We start from the raw sequence: 27,952 nt of genomic DNA on the forward strand, positions 1-27,952 counted from the left end.
TATGGTCATGTAATCCATTGATTTCAACAATGTAACTGTATTCTAAATAGCAACTATTTAAACTGTAACTGTAACAGAATACAGTTACTCATAATTTGTATTCTGAATACGTAACGCCGGTACATGTATTCCGTTACTCCCCAACACTGTGTATGTGCCATGAACCAATATGTTCGTCCACGTGGTTCTTGCGTGAGGCCCATTGTTTATGCTAAAAACAAACAGCACGGAACACTAGATGCTTTAAAGTATGCCTCCCACTTCTCTACTTTACACAGCTTGAACAGTAATGTTGGAATGTAGACTTGCCATCTGTTTATTGCCATGTTCTGTCAATTCCCTCTGTTGCTAACACAACTTGAGCAGCCCTTAATGGACACAAAGATTAGATGAATGTGTATGTGTGTGTGTGTGTGTGTGTGTGTGTGTGTGTGTGTGTGTGTGTGCTCTCACCTCCACAGACCTCTCCGCTGAGGTCCTCGCACTGACGGTCGTCACACTCACAGTTTTTGCCATGAACACGACTGTCCCCAGGTGGGTAGCAAGTACACAGTCCGCACTGGCACTGACCTACAAAAACAGAGACATTTTCTCACATAGAATCTTTCTTTCCCTGAAATGTGTCATATCATGCTTTTTAATTGAGTTCTTTTTAATCCAACCTGTAACTGAGGTGGGTCATTTGCATACAGTTCAGTCGATGACTCATTTTCAATCAGACTTAATCTGCCTGACAACATTCCCTCCAGTCACACGGGGAAATCTCATATGTAAATCCATCACTCTAATAAACACTCACATAGGCTACACACCCACACCTTCGAGATGTTGCTATCCCACTTCAATCAGCGAACTGCCAGCGAAGGCCACAGGGAACGTGCTGAGTGAGCATGCTTTGCTAATGGTGAAGCTCATTAGAAAAACATCATGTAGTTATCATCATGAGAACTATCATTGGAGGTGTGCAAGCGTACCTGCTCATTGATCATTTCACTAGGCTGCTCAGACGTATGGTAATTATGGGCGTAGTGTAGGCCAAAAAGATGCTTGTGCATGCTTTCTAAAGTGGTAGTCACTTTTTTGTCAATGCTCATGCCTTGTATGACAGATTTTTGTTATACATGCAAACTTTTTGCTGAAAATAATTTACATACAGTGACAACTATTTTTTTTCTTTGATAATGTTACTATAATAATACATAAGCAACAATGTTACTAAGCGGTGAAATTTAATCTACTTCAACCTAAGAATGCAGATAATTGCACAAAGGGAATTTCCTAGCCCAGAGAAGACAGATGGTTAAAACACAGTATACTGAGTGCCTCTCTTTCTCTTTTCTCCTGTTTGTATTGAGCTGGGTATATCCTTTTTGCACAATCATTATTCACTCTTGAGTGTTTCTGTGTGCAGCCCTGCCGGGTACTTTGTGTTTACTGCCACTAAATAACCCCTAAAACATATCCATAATGTGTATGCGCCTATCTTTATCTTTTGATGACTCATTGAGTGGAATTAGGGGCAATAAATAGTGCCGAACATGAATTTGCAAGACAGCCACTCAACTGACAGTGTCATCTAATGTGTTGTCCATGTCACATCACTGTCACTTTTTATGACCACACACACACACACACACACACACACACACACACACACACACACACACACACACACACACACACACACTCGCAACCTCTCTTCCTGCTTCACATATAACATACCACCATCTGCTCTGGGGACGTTACCCTAGCAACCGCTAATGTCATAGCACCACTGCCTTATCGATTATCTCTGTGCACATCAAAACGTCTACACCAGTGTCTGTTTATGTGTGTGTGTGTTTGTGTGTGTTTATGTTTAATTTGTCATCCTGTCTAAGGTGAGCAACACCTTCATGACAAAGTCACATCAGTAGACACAAGCCTAAGACATTTTGGCTCTGTTTTCATAAAACAGGGCACACATGTATGTGAAAAACACAGGGTAAGGGTGTGGCAAACTCATTATTGCCATTTTAGTGAGCAATGGTGCCAGTTCAGTCATGTTGTAGTGCTGCACACACTGGAAAGGGGCTAGGGCAGGATTAATACTTTGTTAAATAGATGAATACTTAATCCGCAAGTGGTAGGGTAGGTTTGGATAATGGTCAATCAAGTCAGCTCCCCTTATTCTTTTTAAAAGCAGCCGGGCAGTTTCTTAATGGGATAGGAGGAGAGTCCAAGCAAGTTTCTCGCCAGAGAAAACTGCTGTTTTCCAAGAGACGCAGAGTCCCAATGCAATCAAGCCCCTTCCAAAACATGAATGTAGAGCACTCCATAAGGATGCATCCTATACTCCTTCTGATCTGCAATGTATAAACCTGAAGTCTCTGTAGAAGAGCTTGGAGTCTATGCTCAAAAGTTGTGTACTCCACATTTTACAACCAGGTGCCACATCTGAGGTTTTAATTTAAGTCTCCCCCCTTTTAAATCATGCACGATTTCGCAGGACTTCAAATCAAAGACTGCAGATAGAACATGGCTAGGGACTTTAACTTAAAGGGAAAGCCATCATACACTCTGCAATGCAGATCATCCATTATTGTAATTTGTTACAGAGACACACTGAAATGTGAAAAAGGGAAAGCTGCATCAATAAAAGATTTACGCAATTTTGGCGATGTGTGTGACTCTCCTAACTAGTGTCTGAGTGTCACATATTTCCCATTTTAAGGAAAAGTGGTCTGAACGCACTGAAAATGCATGCCCATTCCCATGCAAAAATGAGTATCAACACTGTGATGCACTGGCTAATCTGCATAACACAACCACAGCTGTGACACCATAGAGCTGTGAAACCAACACAAAAGCAAAAGTGCAAAAATGCTCTTGCATTGCCCCTACATCTACACTTACACCATCTTTGTGGTCAGACATAAATAAGGCTGCTGTGTAAAATCTAAATGCATTGACTGATAGTCTACTTAAAACAAAAATGGACTAAGATTGAAAGTGGATTTTGGAAATAACTACTCCACAAGATTTTCAAATAACCTAAAACCATGGATTGGCAGTTTTAAAGCCGCTCTGGCAGCCTTGTTATCTCCAAAGCTTGTCTTCTCTTTTGACTTGATTTCATTTTCAGTTCTGTGACAGCTGCAATGAGACCACCATCACACAAAATATAATAAATCCAGTCAAATGACTGCCCCCTCTGTGCCTTTCTCATCCTGTGGTGTGAATGAAAGCATTTAATTAGCACACAAAGTGAAGCACCTATCAAACAGGTGTATTGTCTGTATCATGATGTATTAAATGTATTATAGTCCATCCATCCATCTTCTTCTGCTTATCCGGTAACGGGTCGCGGGGGTAGCAGCTCCAGCAGGGGACCCCAAACTTCCCTTTCCCGAGCCACATTAACCAGCTCCGACTGGGGGATCCCGAGGCGTTCCCAGGCCAGGTTGGAAATATAATCCCTCCACCTAGTCCTGGGTCTTCCCCGAGGCCTCCTCCCAGCTGGACGTGCCTGGAACACCTCCCTAGGGAGGCGCCCAGGGGGCATCCTTACCAGATGCCCGAACCACCTCAACTGGCTCCTTTCGACGCGAAGGAGCAGCGGCTCCTCACGGATGACTGAGCTTCTCACCCTATCTCTAAGGGAGACGCCAGCCACCCTCCTGAGGAAACCCATTTCGGCCGCTTGTACCCTGGATCTCGTTCTTTCGGTCATGACCCAGCCTTCATGACCATAGGTGAGGGTAGGAACGAAAACTGACCGGTAGATTGAGAGCTTTGCCTTCTGGCTCAGCTCTCTTTTCGTCACAACGGTGCGATAGATTGAGTGTAATACCGCACCCGCTGCGCCGATTCTCCGACCAATCTCCCGCTCCATTGTCCCCTCACTCGCGAACAATACCCCAAGGTACTTGAACTCCTTCACTTGGGGTAAAGACTCATTCCCTACCTGGAGAAGGCACTCCATCGGTTTCCTGCTGAGAACCATGGCCTCAGATTTAGAGGTGCTGATCCTCATCCCAGCCGCTTCACACTCGGCTGCGAACCGATCCAGTGAGTGCTGAAGGTCACAGGCCGACGATGCCATCAGGACCACATCATCCGCAAAAAGCAGCGATGAGATCCCCAGCTCACCAAATTGCAACCCCTCTCCACCCTGACTACGCCTCGATATCCTGTCCATAAATACTACAAACAGGATTGGTGACAAAGCGCAGCCCTGGCGGAGGCCAACTCTCACCTGAAACGAGTCCGACTTACTGCCGAGAACCCGGACACAGCTCTCGCTTTGGTCGTTCAGAGATTGGATGGCCCTGAGAAGGGACCCCCTCACCCCATACTCCCGCAGCACCTCCCACAGTATCTCCCGGGGGACCCGGTCATACGCCTTCTCCAGATCCACAAAGCACATGCATATGTTGGGCATACTCCCAGGCTCCCTCCAGGATCCTTGCGAGAGTAAAGATCTGGTCCGTTGTTCCACGACCAGGACGGAATCCGCATTGTTCCTCTTCAACCTGAGGTTCGACTATCGACCGAACCCTCCTTTCCAGCACCTTGGAGTAGACTTTACCGGGGAGGCTGAGAAGTGTGATACCCCTGTAATTGGCACACACCCTCTGGTCCCCCTTTTTGAAAAGGGGAACCACCACCCCGGTCTGCCACTCCTTAGGCACCGTCCCCGACTTCCACGCAATGTTGAAGAGGCGTGTCAACCAAGACAACCCCTCCACACCCAGAGCTTTAAGCATTTCTGGACGGATCTCATCAATCCCTGGGGCTTTGCCACTGTGGAGTTGTTTAACTACCTCAGCAACTTCCACCAGGGAAATTGACGACAATCCCCCATCATCCTCCAGCTCTGCCTCTACCATAGAGGGCGTATTAGTCGGATTTAGGAGTTCCTCAAAGTGCTCCTTCCACCGCCCTATTACCTCCTCAGTTGAGGTCAACAGCGTCCCATCCTTACTGTACACAGCTTGGATGGTTCCCCGCTTCCCCCTCCTGAGGTGGCGAACGGTTTTCCAGAAGCACCTTGGTGCCGACCAAAAGTCCTTCTCCATGTCTTCTCCGAACTTTTCCCACATCCGCTGCTTTGCCTCTTTCACGGCAGAGGCTGCAGCCCTTCGGGCCCTTCGGTACCTTGCAACTGCCTCCGGAGTCCTCTGGGATAACATATCCCGGAAAGACTCCTTCTTCAGTCGGACGGCTTCCCTGACCACCGGTGTCCACCACGGTGTTCGTGGGTTACCGCCCCTTGAGGCACCTAAGACCCTAAGACCACAGCTCCCCGCTGCAGCTTCAGCAATGGAAACTTTGAACATTGTCCACTCAGGTTCAATGCCCCCAGCCTCCACAGGGATGCACGAAAAGCTCCGCCGGAGGTGTGAGTTGAAAGTCTGTCGGACAGGGGCCTCCTCCAGACGTTCCCAATTTACCCGCACTACCCGTTTGGGCTTACCAGGTCTGTCCAGAGTCTTCCCACACCCTCTGACCCAACTCAGCACCAGATGGTGATCAGTTGACAGTTCTGCCCCTCTCTTCACCCGAGTGTCCAAAACATACGGCCTCAGATCAGATGAAACGATTATAAAATCGATCATTGACCTTTGGCCTAGGGTGCTCTGGTACCAAGTTATGAGCATCCCTATGTTCGAACATGGTGTTCGTTATAGACAATCCATGACTAGCACAGAAGTCCAACAACAAACAACCACTCTGGTTTAGATCAGGGAGGCCGTTCCTCCCAATCATGCCTCTCCATGTGTTTCCATCATTTCCCACGTGCGCGTTGAAGTCCCCCAGCAGAACTATGGAGTCCCCCACTGGAGCCCCATACAGGACTCCATTCAAGGTCTCCAAGAAGGCCGAATACTCCGAGCTCTTGTTTGGTGCATACGCACAAACAACAGTCAGAGTTTTCCCCCCCACAACCCGCAGGCGTAGGGAGGCGACCCTCTCGTCCACTGGGGTAAACTCCAACGTAGCGGCGCTCAGCCGGGGGCTTGTGAGTATCCCCACACCCGCCCGGCGCCTCACACCCTGGGCAACTCCGGAGAAGAAAAGAGTCCAACCCCTATCCAGGAGTATGGTTCCAGAACTGAGACTGTGCGTAGAGGTAAGCCCCACCAGATCCAACTGGTAGCGCTCCACCTCCCGCACAAGTTCCGGCTCCTTCCCCCACAGAGAGGTGACGTTCCACGTCCCCAGAGCCAGCGTCTGCTGCCCGGGTCTGGTCCGTCGAGGCCCCTGACCTTCACTGCCACCCATGTGGCAGCGCACCCGACCCCAGTGGTTCCTCCCACAGGTGGTGGGCCCATGGGTTGGAGAGAGAGGTGCCACGTAGCTTTTTCGGGCTGTGCCCGGCCGGGCTCCGTGGCAAACCCGGCCACCAGGCGCTCGCTGACAGGCCCTCCATCTGGGCCTGGCTCCAGACGGGGGCCCCGGGCTTCCTCCGGGCAGGGTCACTCCATCTCTACCTCGTTTTTTCATAGGGTTTTTGAACCATTCTTTGTCTGGCCCCTCCCCTGAGACCACTTTGCCTTGGGAGACCCTACCAGGAGCACAAAGCTCCAGACAACACAGCCCTCAGGTTCATAGGGACACACGATAAGGTGATGGTTCCAGGAACTATGTATTATAGTTGTTTAAGCAAATCCAGTAAAGTGCACAATATAGGTAGGCTGTAGTAATCAATTCATTTAGATGCATAGGCAAGCAATACTCGCACCATCCATAGCTACAGAGAAAGAGGGTCTGATTTTCCAAGGGAAATGCCACGACTAACACACAGATATTGCTGCTCACTATCTTTGTTGAAAATTGTTGTGTTATCCCTTTGCCAAATATATATATAACCAAACATTTTTGAATATTTATACATCATAATCCCTCTCTTTTCTCTTCCTGTTAAATGTTACAATGTGTTTTATGATTCATCCTGGATCTGGGAGCATCTATCGAATTAAATGTGTGACTTCCATCACACTGTATAAAACTGCTCTCTTAACCATTGGCTCCAGGGTGGTAGTAGCTAGCAGAACAATATTATAGTGGTACATGTTTGAAGAGCGTAGTTGCAGTCCAGTTGATTAATTTCTCTCTTTACTCATTCTAATCTAACAACACAGGAGAGGAAGGTGTTGGGTATAGTATAACTATATACTATATATTCTGTTTTACTGTGACACACGTCACACTGTGCCTTTAACAATCTCACACACATAATTAATGTCTACCACAGGCCAGGCCACACTTCAAAAAGCAGGGAAAGGAATCCCAAGAATCAGCAGAAAGATGTTGAAAGCAGGTGTTTCCTTGAGGAAATACCGCAGTAAAGAATGTGCCTCCACCTCTCAGGAAGAAAAGCTCTGAAGCTGCTGTTTCAAATTTCAAGGCTTTTCCACTCAAGCTGCCATCTCTACCAGCCGCATTCATCCATGCCTAAGTGATTTTCTACGTCTGTCTACTTCAATTTCTCTCCTCCCTCTCTCTCTCTCTCTCTCTCTCTCTCTCTCTCTCTCTCTCTCTCTTACTCTCCCACCCTGCTTCCTGTCTCACTTCATTGTGCTCTTCACACTTTCACTATCTTTCCCTCTTCTTTCCATACATATTTAATGAAGCTTTGCAATGAACTCTGTTACAACTGTTTGCTTCCGATCATTGTGATCGTCCAAACACTTATGAGCATCATATGAAAAAGAAAGTTAAGTAAATGGACCACACACATGCCACCCTAAACACAAAGGTATGCATGCACACACACAGTCAACCTTCCTCCTTATCACAGCCCATCTAAACAGAGACGGTAAACAGCACATTCAGACATTTATTACTATTAACAGAGGAGGAGCAGGAAAAGAAGACAGTGTGAATTTATGACATACCGACAATGCTTTTAACATCTAATAGATGTAAATTGTTGGCCTCAGCAGACATTATACATTCTGATTCCCAGTTGTAAATAAGATAAGATAATATAAGACTTTATTGTCTCCTATACGAAAATTTGGTCATGGGCAGTCGAGAAAACAAAAATGCCGATATACAGTATTTGACAACATTGAAAATTCGAATCTAACTCTATTCCTTTGGGTGTGTGCATTGGGAAATATTTATTCAACACTGTGCAGTGTGGTGTAAATGGACACATTAAACTGTCACTGAATAGATTGGGATGGCTAAAACAAAATTCAATTTTTAAAAGAAAAGAATTGATGGATCCTATTAACTGTTCTATTGCACAGGGTAATTTAAAGTTCCGTTTTGTTGCAGTAATTGGAGATAATTTAAAGGTGCCGCTGGAGGAATTAAAGCTAATTAACTCTTCCAGCACAAGTTAATCTTGGCTGTTTCATTATGCGAGGGGGGGCACCATGTCTGCCCAACGCTGTTGTTGTGGAATTGGTTCGAGGCAGTCAAAACCAGTCTGTTATGGAACAGACACAATATGTAATGAATAGTTGATGTATTTAAAGGCACCAAATTGGTTATATTTGCAGAGTGCACTTAGCCAAGATTGAGGCTTCATATTGTAGTTATAGTAGGCTATGTGAGCTTTGTTTACCATATTGCTGTTATTGTGCCATTGTTGGCAGCAGCAGTTTTAGTGGGGGGGGGGCAAGGCTGGCCAGTGCCCCCTTAATATTAAGCCACGACCCCCCTCTGGCCCCCCTAACTGTGGCATATATTTTAATACATTTTTAACTCCACCCCAAAGAGTGGATATTGTTCATGTGCAGTGATACATTAAATGTTGGTTAACACTGAATGAGTATTCTTGTGTCTATGTTATACTAGCCCGTTGAAAATGTGCCTGTTTGGAACGGGCGATTACTTGGCCTGTGGTATTGCTGCTTGTAGAATTCATCAAAACCAAATTGTACCCCAAAATGACTTACAGAATGACCCCAAACCACTTAATATGCAACTCCACTGCATAGCCTACTGCTGACTTACAGTGTAGCGTCTACATCAGGGGACGACATTGTACTACTACTACTGTATTTACCTGACAGAGAACGCTGCAGATTCAGAATGTAATCACAAAATATCACAATGAAAATGTGGAGTAATCAGACATTAGTGTCATGGACTCATGGAAGTGCGTTACCCTCCCGGCCCGTTATAAGAGCTAATCAGCACATATCTGCGTTCATCAACCACCAGAACCGGACCGTGTGTGTGTGTGTGTGCGCGCAGAGAGAGAGAGAGAGAGAGAGAGAGAGAGAGAGAGAGAGAGAGAGAGAGAGAGAGAGAGAGACGGTGTTGTGTCAGATCGTTAACGAATTTAACATTTCAGCAGAGGTGTCCTGTTCCATAGGTTTAGTGGCTTGACGGTTAACGGTGAAGTAGGGGATTTGATTTGCGGGGGTATTTTGGCGACTTAATTAAGCCGACACAGGGTGAGTGATGAAAACTGATGTATCTGCCCGGTTCAACTCTGAGATTTTCTCGCATTGCACAGCGCTCTGAAGGAATAATCTCCGAGATTAGGCTACGTTATGTTCTGCCAGCTCACAGCAATTTAATACAATAGCGGGAAAAGAGTCCCCCCGCTGTGTTCTGCATGTGGCGTCTGCTGATGGTAGGTTACCTTCCCCCCAAACACGGACACACATACTGTATATACAGATACGTCTCGCTTTATAAGAGAAATAGCCTGCCTATAAGTGGCATCACGCTCTGTCTGCACTTGTTGTCTGGTTGTGCTTTGCATGTGTGGGATTCTGAAACGCCCTTAAATTTCGTTTGTTTATTCAAAGTCAAAGACAGTCCAAAGTAGTGCTACTTTGCACATTTTTGTGGGTCTGAGGTGTATGTCACATTTTAGCTGCCAAAGCTCCGCTGCTCTCTGTCTCTGGTCCACAGTGTGAGAGGGGGAGTGGCCAGCGGCTAGAGCGGCAAAAGCCAGTGTGTGCTTCTTTTACCTATATATTTAACGATATCTTTTGCATTTCTAATCCAAACAACGTCAAACTTGGCACCGCACTTACTCGTGCCTGTAGCAAGACACCTGTCAAGTTTGAAATCCATCGGACTAATGGTCCGATAGATATGCGCATAACATACACACACACACACACACACACACACACACACACACACACACACACACTGACGGACAGACGTTCCTGCAATTTATAGATAGATGTGCATCATTGGTCTTTTGTAGAACTAAACCTATGGAGGATGGTGGTATGTAACACTTAACATATTTGGTACCCCTAAAATCGCATGAGGCCCCAGCCTGGCCCCTCCATTTAAAATGGTCTAGAACTGCCACTGATTATTGGCTCATGGTGATGTTAATGTAGTTGTCTCCATAGTAGCAACCCTGCCCTATGTGTTTTAGGTGCCTGCTCTAATCCGAAGCTTTTCCATGCATGGGTGTGAGAAACGTCTATGATCACTATAATAACATACAGTAAGAAACACATCTCACACACTCTTTTCATTTGGATCACAGCAGTGACTGAAAGGGTGTGGATTCCCCACTGACTTCCTCCACAGTCAAAAGAAACAGGAAATCAGTGCTTCACATTAAGCCCTGATAAATCTGCAGAGCCCTGGGACCAAGCAGGTTGTGCTCCTTGTCGCCCACCGCCAACTACATGAATTGAATATATAATAATAATAGAAACAATTGAGTTGAATCACCGTGAGACCAACAGAATACAGCAGGCTTTACTGTAACTTTCCTTTTTGTCCTCTTATTCTGAAGTACAGGTACACTGATTTCTATATATTTCGAGCACATTGAACAATGCCCCAAACAGCACTGTAATGCTGATTGATTAAGGTTGCTGCATAAATACATAAAATACATAAATACTGTAAAATACAGGTAGAAGCAATGCATTCGAAGACTTGTATGTGTGCACTGCATTGCTACTAGACAATTTATCTTACTAACAAATGGCCATAGCGTACATCTGAACAATGCAGATTGTCAGGCAGTCTAAGAACAACAGTAACATGACCATTGTGCTTTGTTACCTCTGGACATAGGCACAGCAGCTCTCTGGCAAAGCTATACCACAATTTTGGCTTTTTTCTTTTTGTTGTCTGGCAATTCTATGGATGAATTCACTTTTAACTAATTATTTGTCTTAACTCAAATTTCATTAATGTGAACCCTTCCTTCAGCTGATTGGATGAAAACTTGCTAGACTGTGTCTTAAATGCCATACGTTTTGGCTTACTTGACTTTGAATGTGATTTCACCTCACCCTATTGAATTGAATGATATTTACATTTAATAAAGTATACTGTAGATGTGGCCAGAGGTGTTTTTACATCCACCGCCTGTTAAGATTAAACAGAGCAGCTTTGCAAAAGGTGAGTAATTTGTTCTCCCCTTTTTGGCTGAGAAGCTTTGGGCTGTGTACATTTGTAGAAGTGTAGTGTAATCATATTACTGATTTGAGCATCAATTGATGTAGCAGTTGAGAAGTTAATGGTCTGACTGCATGTGTGGTGTTTTACTCCTGCACAAGAATTAAAGAACAGAAATAGTAAAAACAACATTGTTGCAGTTTCACTAGTCTCACATTGTCAGACCTCCACAGCCCTGTGTCAGCGCTGGTTTCACATTTGTTTCTTAATCCACCATTATTAAATAGTTATAAGCAATTGTGGAGAATCACACAATGTAAAGGCCCTTAAAAAAACATTTTCTCAATCAGCTTCTTACTATGAGTGAGTGAATGTTCTATAAACAAACACATGCATGCCAAAGTTAGAATAGTTGCTTATTTTAATTATGAAATTTCTGCCAAGCTGTTTTGTCTGAGCTCACTGCTTTAAATGGGCAGAAGATTGTGAGAAGGCAAAGTCACGTAATTCATCTGCACCAATCAGGATTCAGCAAGATTTGAATATATCATTATGCACACACAAGAGGCAGATACTGCATGAGTAACACACAAACAGCCTCTATTCTTTTTGAGCCCTAAAATATACACTTACTGTATGTTCTTAGAGTATCTATTTCCCCCGCTTTCACCTTACTATCATCAATCAATAGGCCCAAGGGTGCATGACTGGGACAACTAGGGAAGCCCAACCTAGACTTCTGCTTTTGCTAACACGAGTTTACAATGTTATCTGAGTCTAATAAGATTAGTATGTCAACAATTGGAGGCTCCAAGAAAACAAGTGCAGTGTAATAAATCTAGACATACCGACCCATGGCTTGTTCTATTGAGAGAGACCTGTTCCAGCAATGGCTTCCAGGCATACAGTGCACCTTAATCTGACACACGCACATAAACGTTTACATATATACATAGTAACATATGTATAAGCACTAGTGCACATATAACAGGACAAACACATACAAAGAACTAACACACATTTACAAGCAGTAATACAAACCGGCATATGCATGCATGCATATGATATGTGCAACACAATAAATGCACAGTGGTTGCTTTTCTATTCAGGTTTAAATATGCTATCAGATTTGATTGCTGATCACCCTGGTGCCTTTATAGCCTTCTTAAGGATGGATTAAGAGATGTAATACACTGGAAATGGCCTATTTTACACCAAGGGGTGAGGACAGAGTGCAGACCTGCTGCAGTAACCATGGTAACAGGAGTGGATGGGAAGACCAGGTACCTCGTCCGAAGCAGGGCAAATTGGACGTTCCTCGACACTTCTTCAGACTGCTATCCAGAGACAGGGAGCAGGATAGAGGATGCTCACACTTCTTCCCAGCCCATTCCTCTTTGCAGTCACACCTGCCACAATTACACTGGCCATGACCTGCCATGAGGAAAGAAGAAGAGGTGGAGAAGCAGAGAGGTGAAACAAAGTGGCTTTGTACAAGGAACATTTTAATAAGCGTACTGAAGGGAGAAAAACAGCACTGAGTGAAGTTGGGCACACTGGAGAGTTGAATTAGTTATGGAGCAGAAAAGAGGGCAAAAGGGGAACTCGTGTTTGAGGGAGAGAGAGAAAGGGGAGCAAGGGAGGTAGTAGAAATGAACAAGGGGCAGGACACGCTCAAGGTGATAAAATGAGGAGGAATTTAGTGTCCTTTGAACATTTGCTAAACACGCTTTGACTGTCTGGCCGTCTCTAAGCTGCTAGATGACCAGCAATGATTATACCTGATCTGGTCTGGCGGATAGAGAGAGAGAGAGAGAGAAACTGATGGAAAAAGAAAAAAATTAAAACATTAAGATGGGAATTGTGTCTGCATTCTCTCAAACAGTGAACTATATGCACCAAAGGACTGTTAACTGTGCATATGCTAGGATGCTAAAATACATTTTCTGGAATATAAGTTATTAGTAGGCACAGTGGTAGCATCCATCATGTTTTGTTCATTAATCCTTTAGAGAAAAAGTGAAAACGGTGCCATCCCTCCCTAGTTTATTAATAAGTCATATGGAAAGTTCACTTTTACGGTTTCAAACTTGCACCAGAGTATTAGAAGCAGATGGAAAGCTGTTGTCGTTATGCAAGGAACTGCCTGAACTATTCAAAAGTGTCGATCAATATATGGTACTGGCATAAACAATATTATAACGCAGCCACTTCTCCTATTTGGCAGGACTTTAACATTTTGGGAAATATGCCTATTTGCTTTCAAGCAATTAAATGAGAAGATTGATATCACTCCCACATATGCACGGTAGCTAAATATGTAACTGGAGCCTGCAGCCAGTTAGCTTAGCTTAGCATAAAGACTGGAAACAGCTAGCCTGGCTCCGTCCAAAGGTAAACATTTTTTCCTACCAGCACCTCTAAAGCTCACCAACTAACACATCTGCCATTTGTTTAATCCGTGCAACGGACAACCCTATTTCCTGGATTATGTGCTGTACTATTTTTTGAATAGGAGCAGTTGCCAAGCAGCCAGCTTAAACTTCATGAAGTTACTGGTCCCGGCAAAGAAATAGACCTCAACAGTCCCTCCCACAGCCGGTCTTGGAAGTAAGAATACAATACAATTTCTCCATTGACAATTGGAGTATAAGCCATAAAATCGTAACCGTCGATGGTAAACTTAAAACCAGCTACGACGTGACTAAGTGATTGTAATATGCTCATATAGACGCCAAAAGTTCATGGGGCACCAACCTTGTTTTGAGATAAATGTCTTATTTGCGATGTCTTGGATAGGTACTTCATTACCCACAATCCTGAACAATCCCACAATCCCACAGTGATGCCTCTGATTGGTGGAACTCATGTAACTGTTTGGTTAAACCCCACAAAAGTCCGTGAGAGTCTTTGCTGCTGTACTGTATAGGCTACTGTAATGTTATTGTCTACTGTACGATCTTTAATAAAAAGAAGGGGTGAAAACCACTTTAAATCGGGTCATATTATTGAATGTAATGTGTCCGAGGGTCAGCTTGTGGGTTTTGTGAGGGCCAGCATGAGGGACAAGACCTACAAAGTTGTGGTGAGTTTTGCAGGGAGGTTGGTAACGTTAGTTAACATTATCTGTTCACTTTAGCTAGGCTACTGTAGCTTTCATACTGTATGAGTCATATCAATCATTACACGATTATTACTGAAAGAACTGCTATTAATTGTACATTCACTATATAAAACCACTATGTTTGGAGGAAAAAGTGCACGAGGCTGTCGTCGGATTGGAAGTTGTTCAAGAGGCTCTTTCGCGGTTGTCTTCGGCTATATTGTTCAGTGGTGCGCGGTAGTTCCTTCGCTAAGAAATGAAAATTTGTACACAGAGTTTTTTCACTCAAAATGATATGATGTATGCTTATGAGTCACGTCGTAGTTGGTTAGCCTAAGGCACGGTCTAAAACTCTTTATATACAGATTTTTCTAGACGTCAATGGGATAAACGAATGGGAAACTTACTTCCAGAACCTAAGGTCTCTCAGAGGAGGGGCGGGACTGTTGAGGTCTATAGTCTGGCACATTTGCCCCTGTACAACAGAAAATTGTAACTTTACACTTTTTGTAGCTAGATTTTTTTTACCTTTTGAAAGAGCCACGCTAGTTGTTTCCCTGTTTCAAGTCTTTATGCTAAGCTAAGCTAACCAGCTGCTGGCTCCAGGTACATATTTATCCAAAGTGGTATTGATCTTCTCAACTTTTGGCAAGAAAGCAAACAAGCATATTTTCCCAAATCTTAAACCACTTCTCCAATCCAAAAACAGCATGCTGACCTGAGCAGAAGTCATCTGTGTATCGGTCGTAGGTTGCATGACAGTTCCTCTCATCACACTCGCAGGTGTCTCCATGGATATCTCCCCAGTCGCCCGAGGGATCTACATCATAACAGTTACACTCCCCACACACACAGGTCCCTAACACCCACAGCAAACACAACCGCACATACATACATACTGTAAATTCACATTGTATTAATTCTCTGAGTTTTTTTTTTTTTTCATTTGTACAGCCCAAATAAATCAATAATGTCAAGTGAAAAAACAACAATGCTAAATACAATCATTGTCCGTGAAATGATTAACAAGGAACAAGTTTCTGGCACAGATGTGGGTGTGGGTGGAAGGATTTAGTTTTCTACTTTAGGCTGCAGCCAATGCAGGATAAATAAAAGTTCTCCTTCTGTCTCACTTTGTCTTCCTTTATCGATGTCTCTGTCTCTTTGTCTCTTTCTCATTTGTTTTACATCTTAGTAGGGCATCAGCCGAGCAGCAGCCAGTGGAAATCCTATTTTCTCTTATCAGCAATGACAGAGCACGGGGAACCCCAGGGGAGCCAGGCCAGCTGGCAAGCCTGTGGTCTGTGGGTGGCGCGTGTCTGGCCCTTGGCCCTAGGTTCGGTCTCCATCACCAGTCACCACCCTCATAACCCTGAAGCCCTGGATTTATAGAGCCATGCATTTTTATGTCTGCCCCAAATGTCATAGCCCTAGCTTTACCAGAGCAGATTACCGCTCCTGTACCGGTTCCTGTTCAAAAATGTTCTATACACGCTCTATAAAATCTATAAAATTAGTACTCTATTAGAGAATGGTTTCACATGTTTTGTAGCAACCTCGCTTTCCACACAAGAGGGCAATCATTCTGCTGTGTGCCTCAAGCAACCATATTATCTTTGAGTCAAATTGCTTTGATCAAGAAATCATTTAAAGATGCATGTATTTAGCCTCCAGCGTTATGTGGCTTGCCAGTTAGTGTATTATTAGCTTAACAGAGGAGGCTAGGTGAACCTAACAGACGGAGGTGGTTGTCAGTTTGTTGGAATGAAACAGAGTAATCTGTACTGTCAGCCAAATCAGTCACTCATTCATGTCCGAGTGTGAGCAGAGTAGGAGATAAAGGTTACTGTTGAGCAAAGTGAGAGAGAGAAAAAGAAGATATTTCTCATTCTCATAGAAAAACACTTAACATCTCCACATCTATACAGGGTGATGAAATCAAATCAACCCTATTATGTAATCATCTTCCTCGATACATCTCCTATAATCACAGGGAATTCTCTTATTGAGAATTGTTCCTTTCATAATCAGTACCACACTGTCTGACTTTTGACAACTGTGTTGCACTTGAATGGGGCTGAATGAGGAGACAATCTGCTTTAACATTTTTTTGCAGTGCATTTAGGAAAGTGGTGTTTTGGAAAGTTTACAGTTCATGTGTGTTAGTCAGTTTTTTATAATGTTAACATTAACATGAATGTGAAAAATAATCTTTCCCAAACATTATACACATGTTATTCTTTCTTTCATCAGTTTTAAATTATGTGGTGTGAATAAGGTTGCATTAAGTAGCATCTAGTATATATAGATATGATACATTTTGTTGTTATTGTCTGTCAAATCTTTGAGATTTCCTGTACATACTGTAATGTTTGTTCTGCTTCTGCTAAATAGACAGAGTAAGAAAACTAAATCAAAGCTATAAAATCTACATCTTTTTTCCACAGTCTAACAATGTATCAAAAAGGAATCAATAAAAAATTTCATTAATAATAGGTACTTTTGAAAGAATTGGACAACACAGTTACGCTAATAGAGCAAGCAGAAAAAATGTGTTTAGGTTATGATTAATTGAGATGAAGTCTTTTTTTAACTGCAGTCATATTTCCTTTGCTCTTTTTTTCTGGCAACTCTTGGGATTGTAAAGCCTTTGACTGCCCTATTCTATACTAAAGAGGAATACAATGGGCTACTACACCATGAACACAGTCAATGGTTGTTCATGTTGTGTCAGCTGTGCACTTAACCATGAATCATGGGGCTTCGTCCATGTAGCCTACCATTTAGCCCTACCACTTAGCCAGCCCTCAGCCAGTCCACTGCAATTAATTTTAGTGAGCTTTACTGAAATCCCGCAGGATCACTTAAGCTCGGTTGTGAAGCTATTTCTCTGACTGCCTGTCCGCCAAGCTCTGATGACTTTCAGTGGAATTTACATGAGTATTTCTTAAACCAATCTACTTTTCTTCTTCTCTGTATTTCTCCTGTTTTTTCCTCCCTTTGTCACAGCACTTCATTCTCAGTTTCAAAGGTGTATGTCAAAAGTGACTCTTTTCATCTATGATAGACTAGTCAGATAGCAGAATACACACTGAACTGCGGTTCTTTTGTCCTACATGCTGGAAACTGTGACAGATCAAAGATTTATTGAAATCTATGTTGAGTATCAATTCCTTTGATTTCTTCCCCAGTGTTTCACGACTTCCGGGATAGTGTCTTCTCCTCCTCTTAAGCTACATTTACATTGCTACGTTTTGGTTTAAAAAGAAATATTTTTCTACGTTTACACCTCGCATTCACACTGCTCTGATGTTATAAAATCCCCTAAACCGGAGACATTTGATTGGGTCATAACGTTACCACGGCAACTACCAGCATAGGGCGGAGTAATAGACCTACATGCCTCCTGTTTATGCCCAGTATGCGAGAATGTTCATGAGATATGCGGTTTGGGCGTGTTAGTTTAAACAGAGATTAGTTCTTCTATTGGAGCTAAAAACACTTGCAAGGGGATCGCTTTTGGCTCAAAACTCTGATTAAAAACCAAAACGTAGCAATGTAAATGTAGCCTTAATGACCCTAGATAATAGACAGGAAATTAACCTAATCCCATTTACAATGTTTGTTTCCTGTTTCCTAGCAACACAATTCAATTGCAAGTGTCACTATTATGAGGTAGATTCCAATGGGTTTTGAAGCTGCAGTGACAATTAACTTAATTGCAGAACTTCCTTGCCATACTTATCATTTCAGTATTGTGTTGTTTTGTGAATCAATGATAATTATCCACACAATGTCTGTTGAGAAAAATATGTTTTCAAAATTTCTTATTTTTTTGTATATATTTGAAATTTTACATGACAGTATCACATTTCAAATTTGATATAATAATTTAATCAAAATCATAACTAGGAGTGTATACTGTATACTGGCTTGAAGCGGATAAACAGACCTCTGTTGCTGCAGATTTTGCCATCTGGTGATGTGCATCTCCGCTTGCTTTCCCATGGGCTGATGTCACACTGGAATTCACATTTGTCTCCGTGCCAACCAGCAGCACAGTAGCAGTTTCCACAGTAACACTGGCCATGGCCTGGAAGCAGAATGCACATGCAACAACTGATGAGTTTACCTTTGTCATTGTTATAGATTGACAAATGGTTAAACAGACGTCTACATTATCTCCTTCTTAGTCATTTAAATGTCAAGTTTTTAGTAATTTCAGAAGACTGTACAGTACACTTATATAAATGCTGACAATGTTGTATTTTTGCCAACCCAAATCAGAAAAGATGCCCTCTTTTTACACACTGTCTGTTTTACAAATAACACATTTAACATTTTTTTTTTTTTTACGGCTTTTAATTGCCACAATTTGACACTTCCTTGAAAAATTAAGTATTTCTGAAAAAGGCCTGATAAGAAAACTTGTTAATTCTTTTAAAATAAATTATAAATGGCTAATTAACATTGACAAGCAGGCACTGAAACAATCTGTGGGGAACAGGAATGAGTATGACAATGCAGTCAGCTAGGGGCAACAGTTCAAACTTCAAATGAACCTTCATGAACACATGAGAATAATGTATTTGTTAAGGAACTAAGGTGCCTGTCCATTTTTGGGTGAAGAGTGAGGAGGGGAGACAGGGACTGCGGGCCATACCTCCACACACCTCTCCGGTGTCCTCGTCCAGACACTCGCTGTCGTCACACTCACAGAAACGCCCCGTCACCAGACCCCTGTTGTCACACATGCAGCTTCCACAGTGGCATGTGCCTAAAACGGTTAAACGGTTACAGCTTTAGATACAGTTTAAGCTTAGTTGTTAGAAAAGGTCAAGTTTGTGGATGTGTGTATGTTTACAGTATGCGGTTGGTTGTGGAAAGCAGGGTGTGTGTATGTTTTGTATGCCGTACACTTTAAGATCAAGAACCCAGCTGGTTTGCAGATGCATTGGAGGTACTGTCTGTGCATCATGTGGCAACGGATCTTGACTAGTGTCTGACTGCTGAAAGCAGTGAAGGTGTGTTTGTGTACTGTTTGTGTGTGTTGGGGCTTTTCAAAATGCGGTGCTAGGGACAGAAGACAACTACATGCTGTTAATAAATTTGCATATCTACACGTTCAAACAGGCCACCTACTGTACAGTACAGTACATGCTTTCACAGACACACACACGCTGGCATGCAGACATACAAATATTGTACACGTTTATCCTTCATTTAGCTGGAGGCATTGTGGACCTGTAGTGAGTTTAAGCCCAGGTGGGTGAGGGGCTGTCAGTGTGTAGAAAACAGCGTCAGCCCAGACATCACCTCACAGTTTGCGTCTTCAGGGTGTCAATGCTCAATCATGTGTCCACAGATATAACTGGGACTGTGTGCATCAAATAAGCTCTTTCTTGTGAGGTTTAAGACCAACTTGAATCCATACTTACTTACAGTATTATTAACTCAAGATGTCAGGGTAACTCTTTAGTTTTCCCAATGATGCCCATTCATGCATAAATGTATTACTACCTATGTTAGTGAAAAAGAGATTGTTTATACTAATGTATATGTGTGAGATTAAAAAAGATCACAAGTATCTGCCTTTACTGAAAGAAATTAACTTTAAAGGGGTTTATACGTTGTAACCAATGGCTTTATTATGGTTCATATTTAATATTAATTTAAAGCTATTAAATAGTTTTTAGCTTTTTATTAAGAAGTCAGATTTCACAATGGCTTATTACTAGTCTGTAAAGAATGTAAAATGGCCATTGGATTAAGCTGTTAGTTACAACTTACATAAATAATGCATTACTGGTACCAAAAGCAAAATATTAAAAATGCCATTGTATGTATGTTGTGTGTATATTTTGGGCATATGTGTCTGTGAATATGCAATGCTGGTTTTGTGTGTGTGTGTGTGTGTGTGTGTGTGTGTGTGTGTGTGTGTGTGTGTGCGTGCGTGCGTGCGTGCGTGCGTGCGTGCGTGCGTGCGTGCGTGCGTGCGTGCGTGCGTGCGTGTGTGTGGTCGCAGTACCTCTGTTGGAGCATACCACCCCCTGTGGGTTTTTGCAAAGCTCTTTGCTCTTCTTGCCAGGTAGGTTACACTCTTCTTGGAACTGACAGGCATCTCCGAACCAGCCTTCATCACACTCACACGGTCCACAGTCACAGTAGCCACGGTCTAAAGGGAAACACAACACACCACATGCTGTTTATCAATGCTGAAAAGCATGCCCATTGCCAGTGCTTTAACCTTGTGTTGACTTCGGGTCACATTGGCCCGTTTTAAATTTTTGTTTTATATCAGAAAACATTGGACGTAGAAATAAGCGCTGAAAATGTGTAGAAGAAATTTTTTTTAATTTAAAACGTGGGAAAAAGCAAAAACAAATTGTGAAAAAAAGGCGTCACAAATGTCAGAAAAAAAGTGTTTTTTTCAAGGTTGAAGGGAAGACAACACAAGGGTTAAATTTCTCTACAAACAAGTCACACACAAGTGTTATCTTAAATTGCATATGATGGCATTGCACTGCCAGGAGAGTACAGGAATTGGAGTTATAGAATTAATTTGACTCCTTGACTTCAAATTATTGTAACAGACCAATTGTACTCCCAAGCGACTCGTTTTAATGCATCCAAAATATCAAACATTCCCCTTGAGATGCATAAATGTACATCTAGTAATCTAGCAGGAAGTCTTTTTTGCAATACAACCCTATTTGTTACAAAATAGTCTGATAATATACTAGCTTCCCCTTCGATCACTGTGAAAACGTTGCCTTGTTCAGTGTTCAGAGGACCTACAGTCAGTTGGGCGTAACTATTTTTCATCATTCTGATGGCCATAGTGAGCAATATAAAAAACAGGAGCAATCATTTGATGCAATTGAAGGCTGTTGACAAGTTATTATAAATGTTGTTCCCAATGCATTTAGCAGCAAGGGTCCTTGTATGTCACACTCAATCATTCTTCTGACTTGTTCATCATGTAAATGTGGTGTCCTTTTCAAGGGCTATCCATCAGTCATTAACAACAGGCAAGTCCTCTGTCTCTTCTCATTATCGATATGTCTCAGGGGACACTTGGGAACAGGATCAAGGAAAAGAAGAATATGGAAAGTGAACCTTCACCACAGAGACTACGTTGAGGAAAATAAACTGATTTTAAAGAAATCTCACACTTTTATATAATTGTTATATGAACTGTAAAAAAAAAAAAAAATGAGGCTCTGAGTAGACTGTACTCTCTGCTGGCTGTCCAAAATTCCATATTATTGCAATGTCGCCACATATAAATTAGAAATAATCTTGTAATCTTGAGATGTCAAACTGCTGGCATATTAACGCATTATAAGCATTATACACACCAGAACTAAAGTTGTTTTTACAGTAATTATTGATTCTAGAATCATTGTTACATTAAAAAATCTACTGGTGACCACCGTCATTGTACATGTGTTATTGCATTGTGGTTATTATTTGATTTTTCAATACACCCTCAGCACAGAATCATGGAGATAATGAGAATAAGATTATGAATGTGGACATTTCTTTTTGGATTTAACATTTAGTTTTGCAGATGGGAACTACCACACAATAACTGTAAAACAGAATTAGATTAATGTCTCTCCAACTTAATTCAGCAGAATATTACAAAGTCACTGCCACCCACTAGCCCACATTAATCTCAGTTTGACAATCACTGTGACATATAAAATTGACCGTCTTTGTCTGCTAGGCAAACGTTTATGTGTGTGGCAAAGTGCCTGTCTGTCCACAGTTTATCTTATCTGGTGCTTCCTGAGCAGTAATTCTCTGTGGCTTGAGGGTGTCAGGGTCCTTCCTACACACCACCAAGGGACATGAGCAGCCAGCCAATCAGGGTCAGACCAGTGCCCAGATACATCCAATGGGGGGTGGAAAGAGAAGGGCCATCTGTGGCAGCATCAGTGGCGGCAGGTGATGTAGCGTTACCATGATTAACTGCTGATGAGGAGAGGATTGTGACTTGTGCAAGCTAATTTTAGATTGGGGAAGTTAACTTGTTCCTGTTTTATAATAAACAAAGTGTAAAAATGAGAGGGAGATAAACAATAAAATAGGTTTGTATGGAACATAGTAAATTAGCAATTCTAGTGATTACTGGTTAAATATATGTACCAAAATTAATGCCCTCGCCATGAGCCAAAAACACTACTGTATCACTTTCATTTGATGCAATGTTAGAGCTGTTAAGAGATTACAGTGTAGTTTCAATTATAAGCAACATATTATTGCAAGACATACATTATACATAGAAAATCTAAAAGTTCTGTGCTCATTTATTACTTGCATTAGATTTTTCGTCTCCAAATGGCATTTCTCAACCTACAGCACTTTGTTTTGATCACATTCTTCATAACATGCTACTCATTTCAGTGAGTAATTATCCCTCCTTGCTCTCCTCTCCTTGTGGGTTGCGGAGCGTGAAACAGCAGCATGTCAGCTTGTGCTCTGCGAAAAAGATCTAGGAGACACCTGTCTCAGGTAATAACTCATTATCTGTGTTCTCTGCCATCACAACGAGCAACTCCTGCTTTTTGTCCTTCCGGTTTTCACAATTCTTCAATATAAGCATTCATTTGTCAACTTTGGTGACTTCATTCCTTCCCAGGCATGGTAACAGCAATGTAGAAACACTTGTTCCTACAGCAAGGAGTCTTTGGAAGCTGTAATTGGTCCCAAACAAAATGCCCTTTTACTAGTAGACTTGGATACACTTGAGTGGCTTTTTCTCGTTGCAGCCCACACTGGAATCATTAGGTGACTCAACACACAGGCACACTGCCCAGCGAAGTAAAAGCACATAAAAATATGTACTAGCAACAAACAAAAAAATACAGAGATGAACAATTTAATGGGCTGCAATAGCTAAATGACCGCATTCCACTGTGAGTCCCTGTTTTTTTCCTCTTTCTCTCAGAAATAGATCTCGGAAATCAACAGAAATTAGTATTAAACCTTTTAGTCATTTTGGACAGACTGCCATTGGTGAGTTAGTTTATATCATCTGTCTATAATGTGTCCACAGTGGAAGCAACATCTTAAGCTTATGTATGCTGATTGAAAGTGCATCTGGAGAAATTTGATTTGGAACAGCACTGGACAAACTGACTTCTTATGTACTGCTGACATAAAAAACCCTTGTGGGATCTTCACTGGCTTTGGCAGGGGGCACAGAGGCTGGGGCCTGAACCAGGAAAAGTGCAGAGGCTCTGAAAAGCCATAGCCTGGGAGAGAGAGAGAGGTAGAGAGGCTAAAATTTGTTCTTACAGAACCTCAAAACAACCATCCGTCAGGGGGGAAACAGGTTTTACGCTCTCATGCTCATGCTTCCCTATTTCAACTGCTCCTGTGAGAGGGTGAGAAGGACACGCATATGATAAAGTTGGCCAGAATCATAAAGTTACAGATTGTTCTGAATTGCAGACAGATTTGGCTTTCTGCCTCAATCCACATTAGTGGCTGGGGGAATGGTAGCCATTACTAGAGATGCAGAGAGAGGGCTATTGACCTGTGTTTGATCAATCATTGTATGTGCTACTACAAGTGTTGTTGTATCAACTCTGACTCTTTGATAAACAATTCAAACAAATGAGTCAATATGTTCCAATGAAGAATAAACTCAAAGATGATTGCTCACTAAGGGGTTCTTGATATAATGGTCTAATGCTACTCAATATTGTAACAGTAATTACTAACCACTTGATTATACAGTGTTTCATTGGGACAATGCTAGCCTGCAGTACCCTGGGCCACCCTCTGTGTCTCTGACAATGGAAAAAGACCATTAATCGCAGAGAACACACACACCAGAGGAAAACACTTTGCTTGATTCAGCACAGGGAGAGAGAGAGAGAGAGAGAGAGAGAGAGAGAGAGAGAGAGAGAAGGAAACGAGGGAAGGCTGTGAAAGAGAGAATGAAAACATTGCCACGTTGACCCTCATCTATGAAAACAGGGGAGTTATGACAGAAATTACACAAATAAATAAAAATCCACAAAAGCTTGTTTTTAACATTCCTTCAAACACTCATAAACAGGGTAAATGCTCTATTTAACCACTTTAGAAATTACTTTTATTATGTTTCTCATGTACTGGAGCCAGGGGGACAGGCGGAAGACTGAAAAGTAAGATTTAAACACAGTCGAAAAATAAAACAGCAGAGTGAAATGACAGGAAGGTTTTGCACAGCTGGTGAACAGATGTTAGTGCAGGTCATCATTCCATTGCTCTGCTACAATATGGGATGCATCAGAAGGAGGTCAAACGTGAGTGACAGCATCACTGCATTCTGAATCCTAGAAAATCCACAATTGATCTAACACTAAAGCTACTAAGGCCAATAACAGGTCCATTATATTGTGATGGAATTGATTATATGTATCTTTATCATGGAACATTCCATGGTACAAATAATGTGAAATAGTACAGGCTTTTTTTCTGGCCATAGATCAAAAAGTGAATCATGGTATTTGCCATAATATAAAAAAGGACAGGATCACACAATGGGACAAAAAGAAGGAGCATGCCTGTATGAATTATTATGTGAAAAATAATGTAATGCATGTGTAAAAGAAACATGCTATTTTGTGCAGAATAAGAGAGACACCTATTAATTCTCCTCTTATCATTCTTAAAGAGAACAGTATATGAACTACTGCCATATGTTTCTATAATGCCTCCATTCCAGCATGCATTGCGTAAGAACACAATGGGCAGTTTACTATATTCATCTGTATTCATGCATAGCATATACATGTAGAGCTTTCAGTTCATTTGACTTGGATCTGTATTGACTGCACCCAAAGGAAACACACATAACAAAAGAAAATACCATAACAACTCCCCACAAAAAGGAACATGATGTTGTTTCAGACTTCTTTAGACATTACATGTAGTATATGCAGCCGTATACTGTTTAAAAACAACATTAAAACCTAAATTTGGAATATTGCTTTCAGACCTAAAATGTAAGATGCATCATTCCCAGCTTCTTCATCCAGCTTGACTTGTTGCTCTGATTGAGAGGATTTGAATTAGCCTGTGTTTGCCTGATGAATGCCATCCAAGGAAAAAGAACATCCCAATGCCAGGAAAGCTAATGTTTTTTGAAAGGAAAAACGCACAGTTTATCCCTAAGGAGAAAAATCAATTGGATCTTATCAGTGGGCAGTTGTGAGAGGCAGAGATAAGGGAGCTGCAGGGAGAGAAATTGGCTTCAGATCTCAGACAGCAGACCATACATGCTGCATGGGCTATTGAGCAAATGAGAGGAGATGGCGCGATGTGTGTATTCATCTCAATATGCTTTGAATATGTGGCTGGTTGTGCATTTGTATGTGTGCATATGGGTGTTACAGTACGAGAATAAGCCTGATCCTGATACGATATGATACGATACAATACAACTTTATTGTCAGTCAGGGCTGAAATTCTTTTTGCATCCCAGGGTAGCTCATATAAAAAAGTGGACATAGACATACATAAGATGAATAACATCAAAAAACATACATGAAACATTACCACAAATGACATAAACACCCAAGTAAGGAAACAAAGCATACATGTATAACAACAGCAAATGACATGAATATACACACAGACAAGGTCTTGGAGACTTGTAACCCTGAATAAATATTGCACTGGATTTACCTTATTTTTTGCAATTGCTTACACAATAAAATTAAAACTTTCCCACAATTAGCAAAACCTTACACTCAAGGAGCAAAACACCGGCCTAGATTTGCACAACTGTAAACATATTGTCAGCTTCACACTTTTTGCAAAACATCACACACAGTGATTTGCAAAACACTAAACACACTTGTATGCATTTGACACAAAAATGTATCATGATGTCATTTCCTTGCAATTTCAAAGCAAAGGCTTTCAAATGAACACACCCATGAACCAATTGGTTAAACACAGCCACCAGGTGAGCACACACACTGGTGCTTAATTGTAGACACACCAATCAGGTTTAAGCACTATAAAAATGCAGCAGGCAAGTCTAGTATTTGCTGTACAGTATTTTCAGTTGTTTTTAGATCTTTTTACTGTAATTGTAACCTGTACTGGATACAGTATTTTATGTGTGTCTGTTGTTTGCTGAGCTAACAATGTTATGCACACTACTGTAGTAGCTGGATGAAAACTGGGACATGTTGTTGTTGTGATTCTCCATGTTGACATGTTGACTGATTTGGGTATGTGGAGAGAAATTAATTGTATTTTCCTCAGTCTACAGCATTGGCCTTGTGTAGTGTTTGGTGAACATATTGTATAGTTGCACTTTATCTGTGTACTTCATATACAGTACTCTAATCACTGAGAAGTAGAATTGCTAAAAGTGTTTTAGGTTAGCAACAGCAGCGTGTAACTGGTTCAAACAGAATTAAGTCATATGAAATGTGTGTGTTTCATATGGTAACAAAATATGTTTTTTATAAAATAGTGTATAGTTTTTGCAAGAGTGTTTCATTTTGCAAAGGGTCTGAGGTGTTCTGCTAATTGGGTGTGTGGTTGTGCTAACTGTGTGTAGTGTTTTGAAAAACCGGTCCCTGTTTTCAAAATAGTGCTTAAGCAATCAGAAAAAAAACTGTAATGTAGCTGGTTTAACAATATCCTGATCCTGTGTGTGTGTGTGTGTGTGTGTGTGTGTGTGTGTGTGTGTGTGTGTGTGTGTGTGTGTGTGTGTGTGTGTGTGTGTGTGTGTGTGAAAACCCATCTCTCTTCTGATGCATCTAGGTTCCATTTGCAGTCTGTGCACCAGTGAGTGAAACCCCATTATCAGGCTGAAGCAGGGCCTTCTAGCTCCAGACTGCTGAACCATAATGAGCTCCTCACAGCAGCCAACTTGTCTACCCAAATAAATCACTCTAGCCCGCACATTCATGCACACACACACACACACACACATATCTCTATTATACCCATTCTGGGTGCACACATATCTCCATTAAACTCCTGACACTCGTAGCCCAGTGACTACAGAGGACACCGAACAAAAAGATGATGGTTCCTTTTCCCTACATCAACTTCCAGGATATCTCATCTGAAAAATGCCTGGTAAGTCTTGGTAACAGGTTGTAAGCAGTCCTCTTTTACACAGTGTTTATGTTCTACTTCAGTTGCCAGTTTATTAGGTACACCAACCTAGCTTAAACTAATGCAGTTTAATACAGTATCCCTGCAATAAATCATCATCAGGTGTTTCTTCGAGTAGACTAAATATTGGAAAAACCTCTCAGTATAATGTGACAATATTCAACAGAGCCACAAACTACAGCCCCTAAAATTACTTTATATTTGAATTAACACCTCTCTAAAATAGTTTTAAACCTACATGAAATAATTTTTGGTCAATTGTGGACAGTGCAGCAATCTGTAAACAGACGCTATAAAGCTATAGTCACTTTAAAGCTTTGTAGAGCAAAGGGGAACTGCAGGGTTCGATGATAATTCTCTGCACCATGAGCT

General features: G+C 41.8%; 1 protein-coding gene across 1 annotated transcript in view; it reads right to left on the bottom strand.

Moving 5' to 3' along the window:
- Positions 1 to 370: 370 nt before the first annotated feature.
- itgbl1 (integrin, beta-like 1) overlaps positions 371 to 27,952 on the bottom strand; it is a 33,204-nt gene continuing 5,622 nt past the window's right edge. Inside the window, exons 3-8 of the mRNA XM_031285129.2 lie at positions 20,466 to 20,612; positions 19,101 to 19,214; positions 18,390 to 18,530; positions 15,156 to 15,296; positions 12,622 to 12,768; positions 371 to 570 (exon numbers count right to left, since the gene is read on the bottom strand). Of these exons, the coding sequence (XP_031140989.2) occupies positions 386 to 570; positions 12,622 to 12,768; positions 15,156 to 15,296; positions 18,390 to 18,530; positions 19,101 to 19,214; positions 20,466 to 20,612 (875 nt within the window). The 3' untranslated portion in view covers positions 371 to 385. The remainder of the gene's footprint in view (positions 571 to 12,621; positions 12,769 to 15,155; positions 15,297 to 18,389; positions 18,531 to 19,100; positions 19,215 to 20,465; positions 20,613 to 27,952) is intronic.

Source organism: Sander lucioperca, chromosome 8, assembly GCF_008315115.2.
Source record: "Sander lucioperca isolate FBNREF2018 chromosome 8, SLUC_FBN_1.2, whole genome shotgun sequence".
Lineage (NCBI taxonomy): Eukaryota > Metazoa > Chordata > Actinopteri > Perciformes > Percidae > Sander > Sander lucioperca.